This window comes from Musa acuminata, chromosome BXJ3-2 (genome assembly GCF_036884655.1).
Source record: "Musa acuminata AAA Group cultivar baxijiao chromosome BXJ3-2, Cavendish_Baxijiao_AAA, whole genome shotgun sequence".
Classification (NCBI taxonomy): domain Eukaryota; kingdom Viridiplantae; phylum Streptophyta; class Magnoliopsida; order Zingiberales; family Musaceae; genus Musa; species Musa acuminata.
This window is the reverse complement of record NC_088350.1, coordinates 34,296,999-34,312,068: the sequence shown is the minus strand read 5'-3', so window position 1 is coordinate 34,312,068 and position 15,070 is coordinate 34,296,999. Positions and strand designations below refer to the sequence as shown.

General features: G+C 39.2%; 1 protein-coding gene across 7 annotated transcripts; it reads right to left on the bottom strand.

Moving 5' to 3' along the window:
- Positions 1-2,575: 2,575 nt before the first annotated feature.
- LOC103976520 (uncharacterized) lies at positions 2,576-14,361 on the bottom strand. Of its 7 annotated transcripts, none has more exons than XM_018822376.2 (16): positions 14,106-14,361; positions 12,997-13,448; positions 12,481-12,718; positions 11,794-12,086; positions 10,132-10,311; positions 8,990-9,763; positions 8,821-8,912; positions 8,660-8,722; positions 8,481-8,569; positions 8,325-8,384; positions 7,406-8,062; positions 6,213-6,287; positions 5,750-5,820; positions 5,603-5,660; positions 4,236-4,491; positions 2,576-3,548 (listed from the first exon to the last, which is right to left on the bottom strand). In XM_018822376.2, the coding sequence occupies exons 2-16, from the start codon at positions 13,407-13,409 to the stop codon at positions 2,815-2,817; spliced, it is 4,053 nt and encodes a 1,350-aa protein (XP_018677921.2). In that variant the 5' UTR covers positions 13,410-13,448; positions 14,106-14,361; the 3' UTR covers positions 2,576-2,814. The 7 variants fall into 7 exon arrangements, with proteins under 7 accessions (XP_018677921.2, XP_018677920.2, XP_064995026.1 ...); XM_018822375.2 differs by having other exon boundaries at positions 8,319-8,384; positions 12,487-12,718; XM_065138954.1 differs by having other exon boundaries at positions 8,319-8,384; positions 8,821-8,909; positions 14,106-14,360.
- Positions 14,362-15,070: the final 709 nt, after the last annotated feature.

Sequence of the window (15,070 nt, the reverse complement as noted above, 5' to 3'; positions counted from 1 at the left end):
TGATGAGGACCGAGAATTGATTAGCATGGGTTTCTTATCTGCCGCGAGCGGGAGCTCGTCCGTCGACACGCCTCCACCAGCGCCTCCCTGGCCGACACCAAACCCTTGGGAACGAGAGGCCTGTCGAACACCGAGCTGTCGATCCAATCCTTTAGTCGATTCTCCTGCCCCCATGTCTCCGGTATCCACACCCGCCCCGCCATCTCCATCCTGTGCCTCTTAAGCCTCTCCCGCCCGCTTTCCTCGGCCGCGTGGGCTCCGACGCGCTCCATCGCGACCTCCGTCGAGCACGCCGCGCGCTCTTCGCGAGTGCTTTTCTTCGAGCATGCATCGACGAGCTCTTCCGAGCTCTTGGCTGGTGGATCCTCCGAAGATGATGACGGCACCAGCTCGTCGCGGACTCCCGGTCCCCGATTCGCGGGAGCAATGACTATTGCGGATCCGGGATGCAGCTCCATCGAAGGGGCTGCTGCTTCTTCTTCTTCTTCTTCTTATGGCGTACGAGGGTTGGGGGAAGCTAAAAAGATCAAAGGGGAGGGGGTGGTGGAAGAACTAGTGGTGCAGTTGGAGGACACACAGCAAGGGGGGGGAGGGGAGATCAGGTGGGTGTCGCCGAGGAGAACACGTTGTGAGATTGGCTTCATATGGCGGAAGCAAAGTTTACGTGTCCGTTTTATGCCTTCACCTCCGGAGTGGAAGGAAGGATGAGAGGCCGCTGCTGACTTGCGCACGCACAGTGGGAGCCAATTGGAGCTGATATTTTGTGGGGATTCCCACATCAGAATTAAAGGTTGATGTGCGTCGAGACCACGACACATTCAACATGTGTGTGCCGACCACATTTGTGCCACCCGCTCCACTTTTTGTGACTAATCTCTTAGGCAATATAACTTTCTTTTTTCCTTTTCAACGTAATTAATATGTATGGTAAATTTTCATAATCATGATTAAATAATTTTTATTTATTTAATTAGCTTGCTAGCTCAATATTGTTTTTTTGTTTCTTGAAAATAATGATCGCATCGCTTTTGAGTTCCACGATCTAGTTTCTACCGAGTTTGAGTTTTGAGTCATACGTTTGGCCGAGTCAATTGAATCTCATGAACCTCGCATAGGAGGTTTTCTTTTCCATATTTCTGTTGAATTATTTATATATAGCGGTAAATTTTCTTTAAAACCTAAGGTTTTTTTTCTTTCCACTATAGCATAATTTTGTTTTATGTATGCAAATCACTCTTATTTTCTGAAAGATAAGTTATCCTTAGCGTTCGTCCATAGTCACCTTTGCACCTTGCTATCATCGACTTCTTATGTCTCAGTGAGATTTTTGTTGTCGTTCTCGTTGCCTCTGCAATGAGAGCTTATCGTAAGGCTTTTGTCGTCGTCCTCATTGCCACAACAACAAGAGCCCATAGCCCATCGTGAGGTCTTGTTACCTCCTATCCTTCACATGACCACCACGTCTGTCCATGAGACCCCTCTGCATAGAGGCTATGGTAGCACGAGAGGAGACGAGGCATGGTTTTTATCTTCTCGTCACCGTCTATGATGGCCACAACTTCACTCTTACTTTTCCATTGCTTCCACCCATCCTACTCTCTTCAGACGCCCCAACCTCGTGCCAAGGATGAAGTCGAGGCTCAGGACCTTGCACAAGGGTGGAGGTGATGAAGCCTCACGACGGACGCTCGCTACGATGAGGACAACGAGAACCTCATGATAATGAAGATGGCTCGTAGCACAACACAACAGAACTAACAATAAGTGGTCACAAAGGGTAGAGACAACCTTAATGGGACGTAAACGACCATAGTGGAGGCAAAAAATAATCTGTCTTTAAAAAATAAAAGATACTACGTGAGAATTAAAAAAAAAACACTTTGCGGAAAAATAAAAATTGCCAAACTGCTGGCTTCCCACTAAGGATTTACAGATTTGACACTCCATGCAACTACAGTTTCGATTTACAGAGTTGACAGCAATAAGTACAGAATAATTAACAAAAAAAAATGCACCAATCCGTTCGAGATGGACCAATGCTGAATAAATAAATTGTCAAACTGCTGCCTTCCCACAGTTGCAAACATTATAACATTCATGAAAGAAAGAGAGAGAGAGAGAGAGAGAGAGAGAGAGAGAATAAATTATACCAAAATGAACAACGGCATCTCCATATATACAAAAGAACAGAGACATGTTTAAGTTGGTGCATCTTTCGATGGAAATCTGGAATTAAACAAAAGCCAATCACAACTCGGCACAGCATCAGATGCAATAGAAGACATCTCAGGTATAGAAACTAAAAAATTGAATCAGAAGAGGGAGATTGGAGATACTATGATGCAGAACTTACAACTGATGTGCATCTGCTGCTTCAAGGTCGGCTCTTTTCATCATTGGAAATTGCCATCCAAAAATCCACCACTCCACAGGCTAATCATTTCAGTACATGCTCCATCGACAACCGTTTAATGGCTGCATTCATGTGCTTCTCAAAGCATGTGTTGTTGGAACATGAGTACAAAAACTACCTCAGCTGATATTATTCAACTCCAGACACATTTCCCATAGTATCTTGAAATAAGATTAATCTGGATAGATGGGTCAAATTATTTTGACATTTGGTACTCTGAACAATTCTTAGATGACGGAAAGCAACTGGGAACTGCCAAGAACTTACAAGGTATAAAAAAGAATAGACTGTCCTAGGTACATATTCTAATTCGTTGAGGTAGACAATTTGACCTGTTAGTTGTCATAAAGACAATAGAGCTTGTATTCTGACAGATTTTGAATATCCACATTAGTCTCCCTTTAAAAGTTCAATTTCAATTCTGAGAGATCATCCATTGGAATTTCTAGGCCCACTAGATCATGATCTTGGAGTGCATCTTCATCAACATTCAGCCAAGAACCAATATCCTGACCTTGTCCACCCAGACCTTCAGCTACATCTAATTCATCAATGGAATCTATCGCATGCAGTGGTAAGTTAGTGAAGATAGTATCATCAACCTCTTTAGATGAATCATGGGTAATATTACTTGAACTTTGCAATTCAACTTCCTGATCAATTTTCATGACAGAATTATTCACAGTGTCAAAGGATTCTTGTGATGCTGGTGACAAAAAGTTGGCTGCCTCTGTAACTCGGCCAATACCATTCCCTGATGTTGACAATTGAGCTATCTTTTGCTTTGGCTTTGTCCTTGTTTTGCGTTCACCCCTGCCACTGGATGATGGACGACCAGCTTTAGCAGTAGAGCTTCTTCCCAATGCATCTTTGTGCTGATCCCTGTCTCTTTCAGTTTTTTTCCATTTTGTGCTACTTGGAAGAGAGTAGCTAGGAGTTGATATGGCTCTTGTAGCAGCACCTGTAACAACATCATCCAGAAGCACCTCCTTCTTCTTCCTGTCGGGTTTACTAACCAATTGATCTCCCATTTGAGGAAAACCTTGGTATGCATCCAATGGACCTCGATCAATCTTATTACCAAGTCCATGCCTCTCCATAACTGATGGTACACCTGAAAGCCAGTTAGAAGAAGCTGCAAATATAACCAGTACTTTTTAAACAGCTAAAACAAAAACAGGAAAGGAAATCATGATGCTAGTTGGGTGTATGATCACCATTCTCTGGTAATAGCTATGGTGTCAATGGACCAGCTCCAGCAGGGCCTAGCTCAGTCCATTGCCAGACCACACTTGAGAACCAAGACATACTCAAAGACAATAATCTTGATTGTAAAACATCAAACTATATTTGGTTAGTTGCCAAATCCTTTATGAGGACAAACTTTTGTGCTCCATTATGTTTTTATATGATCATGAACAAATAACTGTATTAGAAGTACCAAATAACACAGGGTCACATATAGACACCAGTTTTATATACTTCAAAGAATGAAGTGCATTAAACAAAGATTATATGAGCCTCTCCAGTCAATCAGGCCCACAAATAAGGCTGAAATCCTGCTTACTAGATGGACCACAAATTTCAGCCCAGGGCAAGGTTGTGTGATTAAAGCCTACTGGGCTAACAAGCAACAGTTCAGACCATCGACACTAATAATAAATTAATTAATAAATGTCTAAATGTGTTAAACTGGGATTATAATGTATATAAACAAACATATATGATACTTACAAATGCAAGTGCATGCACATACATTCGCATATGACACCACATGCATGCTTCTAGAGAGAGGGAAGAATGATGCAACCAAAATCCATACCTGATACTCGGGAACCAAGATGACCGCTCCGTGATTCCACATGATTAATAGCACCAGAAACATCTGAATGTTTAGAATCAATGTTATGTAGAGGTGCTGACAAGATCACATCCCGCAATGTCGGTTCACTGAAGCAGCTTCGACCTGTTTCTTCAAATCTGTGACATCTGGCTATTGTTCGCTTAGCAAAGGCCAATGCAAGTTGTTTTGAAACCTTAGTTATTCCATTCTTATGACTTGAACTACCACGCCCGCCCTGTAGAAAGAAGACAGATTTTATAGGTAATTTAAATGGACTCCAATTAACATCAAGGAGTGCCCGAGGATAATAATGGTATCTCATGAGCAGCTCAACCAATATGCTGCTAATACAGTCAATATATGAAGCATGAAAGGGCACCAGGGTTTGTCCACATATTCAGATATAGCCAAATAAAATCAAACTAGTACAGGATTTACATAATCTATGGCTAGAATGAGGGTTAAGAATCTAGATTGGTTAAGCCTTCTGCCTCATATAACTCCAGGGTAACTGAACTCACCTGTTGTGATCCAAGAAAATTCCTAATTAAATACAACTATGAATTGAAGTCTGGTCATGTGATGAGGTTCTGAGGTAATATGAAAATCAGAATGACTATCTAAACTGATTGTGATCGGACACTGAAAAAGCACAATAGAACTGATTTTCTTCCCTTAAGCCATAAATCAATCCAAACTAGAGATTTGTTATTTAACAGAGCATAGTTTAAAGAATAATGCTACAAAGGTACAGACCTGTTTATATTTATAATAAAATTGACAGTATTACTTTCAATTCTAGATCACTAGCATAAGCAGAGAATAAAAAATCTAAATAGAAAAAAGGAGATCATTCATGGAAGAGGTAACAATCCAGGAAGCAAACTAAAAGTGCAAGTACTTTGCATTTAAGCTTCAAAGAAGATACCATTTTGAGCTTAGACTACATGATGACTTTGAAGGTTGCAGGGGACAAGTCAAAATTCATGAATCCAAAATTTGCATGAAAGACAAAAAGTTGAGCAGAACACCCCAATACTATAGTATTAAGTACATAAGTATAGATGCACCAATGAATTAATCTCCAAGGTAAAACCAACAATAGATAACATCATATGCATAAGAAGAGATTGGAACATTTCCTTAAAGTACCCAATGAAGATACAAATAAAGACTTGGCTAGGAATCAGTTACTCAGACATCTCTAGGATCCATCAACACTCGCTCATATCATTATAAGACAGCAGAAGATAGTAAAAAGAAACTTGCATCAATATTTTCAAGCAGAGAATTCCTTAAGAGAAAAACAGTACTAAAATGACAGTACACTTGAGTTCTGTGATTACCATTAGCCTTTTGTGTGCCATCTCAACAAGTTTGTTCATTGCAAGCTGCTCAAGTTTCCTGTAGTTTTAAATTAAAGACTCTTCAGTTATGGTAGATCAAGGATTACTTATGACCAGTGAAACAAAGAAGAATATTGAAACTCGTACCTCTCCTCAACTTCTTTTATACCTTCAACTGTTTTTTCTAGTTTACCTAATTGAGTTTTCTTTTTCCTCACCTATTAAAGCAACTTAGCATTAGAATAACTGTCAATAATAAAGACCATAAAATTGTAAAGAGTTTTGTGCATTCTCGTGCAGAGTTAGAAATATCAAATATTCATACATCACTATATTCAAATGATAAAAATACTAACACTGTCAGGCTTTGACTGCAATATCTTACCATAAGAGATTTCCATACAGTAAAAATATTTTTGCATGTAACTTCATAAATGATTATGTCTTAATAGAGTTTTCCTCAATTGTGAAATTTCTCATAATTGGGTGTCAGCAAATTGCACAACCTTATATAATCTTGAGAGTTACAAGCTTAACAGAGCCCCTCTACGTATCTAATCATAAATTTTCAAAATAAATATCAAAACATTAAGCATTTCAAACAAATAACCTGCTCATAAAGTCTCATCTTAAGTTCTGTAATAACTTTGTCAATTTCTCCATCTTCGCTCTCAGCAAGATCAGGCTGTAGAGAAATTTATGAAAAAGGTAAGACGTATTAAGCTCAAAGGAAAATGGCAAAGTTTAACTACTACAATTTCAAGTAACACATAAAAATTTAAATAAATTACAAGGCTGAATGCAGATATGTTTATTCTGTTCATTTATCTTTCATCAAAAGGAAAGTTTGGTTCATAACAGGCTTACCATGCCAGTATGGTTATGTTACCAAGCACACGTCCGGATTTAACTGATGCAACCAGATGTACCAGGTAGTAAGCCTACCTCTTGGTACCGATATTATTTTACTTTTAGCAATTATCTTCTCTCTCTCTCTCTCTCTCTCTCTCTCTCTCTCTCTCTCTCTCTCTCTCTCTCGCTCTCTTCTAAGTGCTCTCTCTTTCTCTCTCTCCTTCATGCTTTCTCTCACAAATTCTCTCTCTCCCTGCCTCCACCACTTGCTCTTTCCTGTCGTGTTGTCACCGTCTCCTCCCTCTCTACCTCCTCATTCTCTTAGTAAGGATCGTCACCATCCAACAACTGTCTGGTATTGGCACCTGACTGAGATTTTAAGCATTGCCACAAGCTATATCAAGATTGGATTACCTCAAGCCCACTTGAGTATTTAATCATAGATCTACTTGAACTTATATATGGTTTGTAGGGATTTGATTATAGTAAAATTATAGAGAATCTCGTATGGGCAAGGAAAGGCACCAAACTTAAGCAAAATATGTGGAAATAAATAGATAGGTATGCTCTTTGTTCGATTTAATCAGACAATTTTTCTAAGAAATGCCAATTGCCAAGTACCTCGTGCAGTATTTCCAACAAAGGAAAATATAATTTTTCTTATGAAAAGAGAAATTAAGAGAAAATACATGAAGATTCAAACAAAAAGAAGAAATAGCAAGAGACATCATCCGGAAAAAGATAGCCTTCTGAACGAGGACAAGTGCTTTTGATTTGGTGCTATCACCTATTAGCATTCATTTCTTTTCCAATTAATTGCTTCAATAATTTCAAAATACACCACCACACTACTGCAACAGAACTTAAACGCCAAGATTAAATTAGAGCTGCACCACAATCTATGTCATCAAGATAAGATAAAATAAACAATACATTTTAAAGTATACATACCACTGCATCCGGAAATATGCCTATACTGTGGAGTTCCATCAAAATCCTATCATCAAGAGGCATGTCCTCAAACTGGCGCTCATAGGGAAAAGTGTTGTCCATTATCTGCAGCTGATTAAGATTATTTTTCTGGTAATCAGAAAGTGAACCATTATATGCATTCATAACAGCACTATTTTCCACCAGTGGTTCATCTCCAGACATGAAATGTTGAATATTTGAGTGCCTAAAGTTGTTGGAGACCATAAATCCATCACAAGCCATATTATCTCCCATACAATTTTTCTGATTCTTATAATTAAGCTCCAACTCACAATCCATGTTCAGTAAATCTTTAGCATGATCATTAACACGACTATTAGTACCATAATGAACATAATCACTTGACAACTGTAAAACTGATTCGCCTTGGGAGTCATTTTCAACTTTTTTGATATCATCTTCTGTGATAAAGGCTGAGAGAAGCCTCTGCGAGAGTGGAACCATTTTGTCATACCATCTCTTGGTCTCTAATCTTCCAAGTGATGCATTGACATGCTGTGTCCCAGCAGCCGAATAATGGGTCTCAAAAGATTTGTTGGTTGATCCAACCACACTTGACTGCTCTCTGGCAAAGGAAATGTGAGGTGAAGATGCCACATCGTAAAGGACCTCATCCTGAAAAGAAATGGAATGATTCTGATCAGACACCAACACAGGCTGCTGAAAAGTAAAGTTACCAAGTCTACAGAGTTGTTAATTTAAAATCACTAGTATCACAATTCACAAATATAGTTCATTGAATTGAGTGACAAAGAAAGAGAGAAACTGATTTCATATTCAGGAAGCGCTAAGGTTATAAACATACAAGTCCACACCTTCTTCAAAGACGAAACATGAAAGACATATGCAGAAAATTAGAAGTGGCTAGTACCATTACATCATGGCCAACTTCAACCCTGTTAGACAAACTTCCATCTACCTCCTTAGCAAAATGAATCTGTTACAAAGTTGGGTAAATGAAGAGTAAGGCTTGTCAGCATAACATAAACAGATACTATTATTAAAAAAGGGATCATACAACATAAACACTAACCTGATGCTTGACAAAAGATATATCCTCCAATGTCACAAATGAAAAAATGGATTCCATTTTTTTCCAGAAAGTGCTTAAACAGGCATGATCTACAAAAGTAAGAATGACAATAAAACAAAGGAAGCAAAGTGTAAATGGATTTGATTTGTGGAAGCAAATATTTTTAAGAAGAATCTCACAGCTGGCGTTACGAGCTGCATTTGCAGCTGACAGTAATTCTTCTCGATCATCCTCTGATTCTCCTACAAAATTTGATCATATAAGGTTGCGCCTTACAGATGTAAAAAAAGCAAGGAAAAGATCAACTATAGAATTGTTAAATGGATATAAATTCTAGAACCTGCCAATTCAAAGGAACCACCATTCATAATTTGTGTACGGACACAAGTCTTCCGATCAGATAACTTTTTTGAAGGAGGGCGGCCAATCCTACTGTACCGGGCAATAGTACAACTTAGTAAGCTTAATCCAATTCATAAGTACAAAGTAATAGCAAGAAAGTCTGGAACCTTTCGCTCCTTTCAGAACCATGCTTTCCATTTTTGAGTGGCTTTGTAGAATCTACATTTTCCAGTTTCTCCCTTGGTAGAGGTAAACATGATTTTGACTGTACTGAGCCTCTTCCACTCCTACCTTGTCTTCGAACTCCATCTCCAATTTCTTCTTTTGGAGTAGTCTTGGTCTTCTTTGATGGCAAAGCAGAAGTTGTTGCCTTAAGGGGTGCTTGAGCACCATCTTCTAGCTCAAAATTATCAGTTCCTTTCTCCTTCAACTTGTTCTCAACAGCAACTGACTCTTCACTTTCTGATAATACTGCAGGAGAGAGGACATTATCGAGTCTCAGTTTTGATTGGTGACTGCTACTGGGCCTGCCTCTAGAAATTAAAAGCCCACTGGTATCTGTAGTTGTCATTCTGGCGCCACCATCAGGAGTAGAAAATCCTTCGTGTGAAAACTGAGCATCATCCAAGTTTGAGACTGGAGAAACTACATTAACCCTTCTTGTTCTAGAGATTTTTTGAGGCCGTTGACCCACCCATTGAGTTACAGAGGGTGATGATGATTCATTATTTATTGACCCTTTACGATTGTTCACCCCATTTGACGGCTGAATTTTGTTGATGCAGGGGGCTTGCTCCCAACCATCAGTGCTTCCAGATGAACGAAGAAAATTAGAAGATGCATTCATGACAATGCCTGAACCAGTTCTCAGTGCTCTAGATGCTTTTCCTTTTATCAGAGGACTTTGGTTTCCCACTTGAGCATCCTCACGCATATTTAACCTGGATATAACAATGAGCCAATGTTATATTTGCTGAATGTTCAACGATAATACATGCAGAGCTAAAAATGGAGCAAAATATTTAAATTTTAAAGCAAAACAGAAATCTCCAGATAAAAGTTTGAAGGGATGTATCCTAACACTAGTGTTAGCCACTTAGCCTAACACTAGTTTGCCTCTAGAGGCTACATATAATACCATGATACATAATGTAAACAGCAACCATATAACCCTCTCCAAGGACATTACACTAGATGCAAGTTTGAAGGAATTTGCTTTGCAGTAATGGGGAGCTTGTATTGCAATCTTTCATGATTTTCTATCTTATAATGTAGCCACAAAAGTAATATAAGTGTAATGTAAACATACTTATTGCTTCCTTTAGACACCATTCGATCATTATCTTGTCCAACAAAATGTTCTCGTCTTTCATTTGGAGTGGAGCTACCATCCAAGTCATTCTTGAGTATTCCACGAGAGTTAGCACCACTATTTTCGGGGCAGCTATCCATCTTGTTGCTTATTGTGGTTACACTAGACAAGCCAGGTCTGCAAGATGAGAGTTTGAAGAAAATATTAGCAGAAATTTTCTAAATGTTATTGAGGGATAGAAAGAGAGTAGGGACGTGAAAGATCACCACTACCTAGTCAGCAGGAATTTTTTGTTAGATCAAAGTTCTATTTTCTTTTTCTTTTTTCATTCAACAGATTGAAAAGCAAAAAAACTCACCATCAGAAAGATATCCCTATTTTTTGACCAACTAAATGTTTCCAAGAAATTATCAACCCACAAAGCTATATAATAAATCAAGAAGCAATAGTTCTCACTGACATTTATCCTCGTTGGTGAGTCCAATCCTGTTGTATAGCAAAATTAACTTTTCACAAAGGTTAATGGATAAAAGCTAACAACAGGACTTGTAACAAATGTTGATAAATTTATAAAAACAACTGGCACAAATTGAATTTTAGGGACCCAAATAAAGTTCAACCCAGATTTGAAGGATTGAGTGATGTAATTTACATTTTTTTATATTTGAGCTGAAAAAACAATGCTTGAGTTGCATGCTCGTACTCAAATCAGTGTAGGTTTTCCTGCATGTACTCATCCTGAACTTGGTTAACAGGTACATCACTACTTCAGCTTAAGTGGGTCAAATAAGCACAAATGCCCTGAAAATACCAACCATATCTAGAGTCTGATACCATTCAAAACCAAAAAACATTAGATTTACCCTTTAAAGAGAAACTGTCTCTTAATTCCCTAGATAGTGCATGTACAAGGTCAAAACTTACTCATAATAAACATTGAAATCAAAAAGTAAAAACAAAAAAAGAAAGTAACTCTCATATTAAATTGAAAAGAATATAGGGGCTCTAAATTACAAAAATGGCCATAATGCTAATATTCAAAGCCTAAATACTTCTTACACTAATTGGAAATTGAAGGAATCCAAGCATCATAGCTTCTTGATTGACTAGTTTAAAATTGCTGGCTTACCTTGTCTTGTTACTATTTTTCATTGTGTTCTACTGTTAGATGAAAAACCTACTACAAAAATAAAGGTGGCCACGTGGATAGGACTCTACCAATATGAGATATGGGGTAAGTTGAGGTACAGAGTCTTACCACAGTAAGCAGCAATTCCTAACCCTAACCCACAATAGCTTCTTTCTCCCACCCTCACCATACCCATCCAATATGAATTAATATTAACTAATAAATTTTTTACTTGCAGAATATCATGTTTTACCCACAGATCTAGCTAATCACATAAAACACTTCTGCATGATAACTTTGAAATGGCTACCTCATTGAAGTCCTGAGCTCTAGGACCTCATACTCTAAACTACGGTACTACTGAAAAAGAAACTAAGAATAGTTGCACAATTTTGTTAGCAATCCAGAAGCAGTTATTTGTTCTAAACAAAGTAGGATGATGATTCTTATCTCCAGTAACTTCAACAAAGATCCTTGCTTGAAAAGTATAAATAAATTGTTTAAGGTGTATAACCTCCTCAAATAGTTACCTGAATCCAGTGCCATCAGAAGGGCGTAGACGAGATTCACTGTTAGGCCTCTGCTGAAATGGTTGTTTAATATCTCTATCACCATCTATTACTCTGTTAAGGCCAACAGAACGCTTTCGTTTATTTTTCTCCCATCCATCACCCCCTGGAGGGAGTCCACACATCTTCTCTTCTGAAGGTATTGGCCCCCCATTGCAACCTCTAAGCATAACTTTATCCTTGTCAGAAAGCACATTTTTATCCTTTTCTATAACTGCACCTTGCCTCAGAAGAACAGTCCCACGCCCTTCTGGCTGAAGCAGATAAAGGGGAAAAAGTCATTTCAGCTATAATGAACAAACTAAAAACTTCACATTTGAGTTTCAATAAAAAAAAGAAAATGGATCGCAAACAAGTAATCAATATGCTTATTTCTACCAACAAATCAGAGAGGCATGTAACTGGACTGATAACAAATTCTGAATAAATGTTAACAGAATAGTTGAACTTGAGGCTTAAAAGCATGCATAGATTTACTGGAGGAAGAATGATTATAGATTGTAAACATAGTTGGTTATTAACAACTAAGACAGCATTAATTTATTAAAAATCCTCAAATCACCAAAAAGTGGTACAACAGACTCCACAAGAAATGACAAAGACAAGAGCCTTATCACTCAAGATAACACCTTGGGAAGATATACAAACCCGTACTTCCGCCATAGAGGAGCGAACACGTTTATTTGGAATTACATTCTTTGCTCTGTCCTCCAGTCTTGGACTTGCAATCTCTGAAGGGCTTTGATGACTCTGACTTCCCATCTTAAGTGGATTTGAATTACCTGACTTCTCATATAACTGATCAGTTCTTTGTCGTTTCCTTGAAAGCAAGTTGCGATATTTATCCAATTTCATAATTGATTCCTGCAATGACTTCATTCTATCCCTGGTGAAAAAGAAGTTAATCATCAGCAAGCAGCCACTACAATGTCACTGTATGATTGAACCAATTCCAAGTATGTTTACTTGCATGCAGGATTTTATACACATATCCCATGTGCCAAGCAGTGACATGATTAAAATCCAGCAGATACAAAGGTTGAACAATTAATGGTTCATTCAAAGATAGATTTGTCCAGAACAGTATAAAATATAGTAACTATAAGCAAATCATGCTTTCATAGATACAGAGAAAACAATAGGCAAATGCATGAAGAAACTAACCTTGCTCTGGTTGATGACTCAAATATGCTAGCTCTGAAACGTTTAAGATCTTCTGATGCAATGGGAGGGAGCAGCTTAGACTGCACAGATCCAAAAGAGTGCTCCTCAACTGTAACACCTAGAACTCTTCTTAATTCTCCAGAGCGAGAATACTTTTGCTCGCTCATTGAGAAATGCTCTAATGAAAGATACTGCAGCAAATGTGGTATTTCTGCAGAGGAGGCTGTGTTTCTCGATGTGCTGGGCCCAGTAACCAGAATACGGCTCTCCAAGCTCTCGCGGAAGCTTCCAGACCTCTCCAAACCAGAGCCTGAGTAGGTCCCACGCTGCCCATTGTGATAGGAAGCAGCAAAGTTTGGTCCATCCAGACTACTCGAAGCTGACTCTGCCCTCATATTTCCTGACATTTTCATGCTTAATCAACCATAAAAGCTCACATCCACATCTCATTCCTGCATATGGACATACATTCCTTATAAATTTCTACAACCTCAGAAGCTGATGTTGGTACATAACTGGTCTTCCACAGAATTGAAAGAATTCTTTTAATAGAAACTCTAAATGATACATCTCTTCTAATAAAAAGAGAGGCGGCAAGTGAGACAATGTTCAAGTGTGGGTTCAAAGAAGGTTCAAAGACAATGTTCAAGAAACACGGGTCATCCAGCTACGAACAACAGTGAATGCAATAGTAATTCAAAGTTCCGAACCCATATCGAAGCACAAGAAGATGAGGAATTACGTGAATTCATCACTGAGAAACTCCACAAGAAAGAAGACGAACTGAAAGCCCAAAAGCACGACTCGAGCCACTAAAATGAAACCAAACAACTCAATTAGAAGTACAAAACTAGCATATTACAACTACAAAAAGCTCTCCAACTACCGAGTCGAACCCTAACGAGAACCAGAAAGCAATCCACTGACTTCAGCAAAGATTTGGAAGCAAAAGACACGAAGTAGCCAAGTAAATCCACCAATTCGAAAGCTCAAGCTACAGCTCACAAAGACGAGACAAGCAGGAAAGAATGAGAATCAGAAGCTGAAGCAGCTAAATCTCGACCGAAAAGGAGCAGAAGGGAAAGCGAAACCCTAATCCGCGGACGAACCTAGCGATCCAATCTCCCGCGATCCCTTGCTCCTCCGGCGATCGCAGCGCTGGTCCGGCGATTGGGCGCCTCGACTGCCGGCGTTCGCTGATCGGAAGCGATCGGGGCGGAATTGGGCGAAACGGAGACGAAAGCGATCGGGTAGGCGGCGGAAACTTCCAAAACGAAAGGGGTCGGCTGATGTATTAAAAAAATATTAAATAATAATAATATAATATTTACACATTTTTTTAGGGAGACTGTCGCCTATATTTTAGGAGGAAAAGAAGAGAGGAGTCATGGATCGGATTGGAGGCGTCTCCTTTCTCTTTTTATTCCCAATGAGATCGCGGTGTGGTTTTAGGCGGACACGAAAGAAGCAAAACAGGACTGCACCGAACTGGACTCGTCCGCTATGGCATTGGATTTGCAGCATTGTTTTTGCGGTAAGACGTGGCCGATGGCTTGTCAACACACTCGACTCCCTTGCAGTGATTGCATTATTCTCTGCACTCATTGCTCTTTTCTTAAAAGATCCAAAACGCCTTAACGTTTATTGGATCCTACGTCACTCATCCGCACTCCATTAAACTATTATCCTCTGACTTGATGAGCCCACAAAAAGGTTCGAATTAACGATCACATTGCGCATAACCACTCGTTTGACAAGCAATGGGGTCAGCAATTAGACACATACCAATGGTAGTACTGCATGAAGACGAAGCATTGCTCAAGTGTGTGACACCAACGGCCAGGATTGATTAGCTGATAAGCTTCTCCACAATCGGTTTCTCCAAATCAATGATTGGCTGTGTCCAGGCTTCGAGCAACGCTTGTGATTGGAGCTAAGCGGGGTCCATCTTAGTAGAACAGGTGGAACTTTAGCATGCGACCAACTTCGCGATAATCGCTGGGACCCATAGGTGGGGCCCGGGAACGCTCCAATAACTAGTCAAGTAGGCGGGCTCGTAACAGACGAGGGCGGA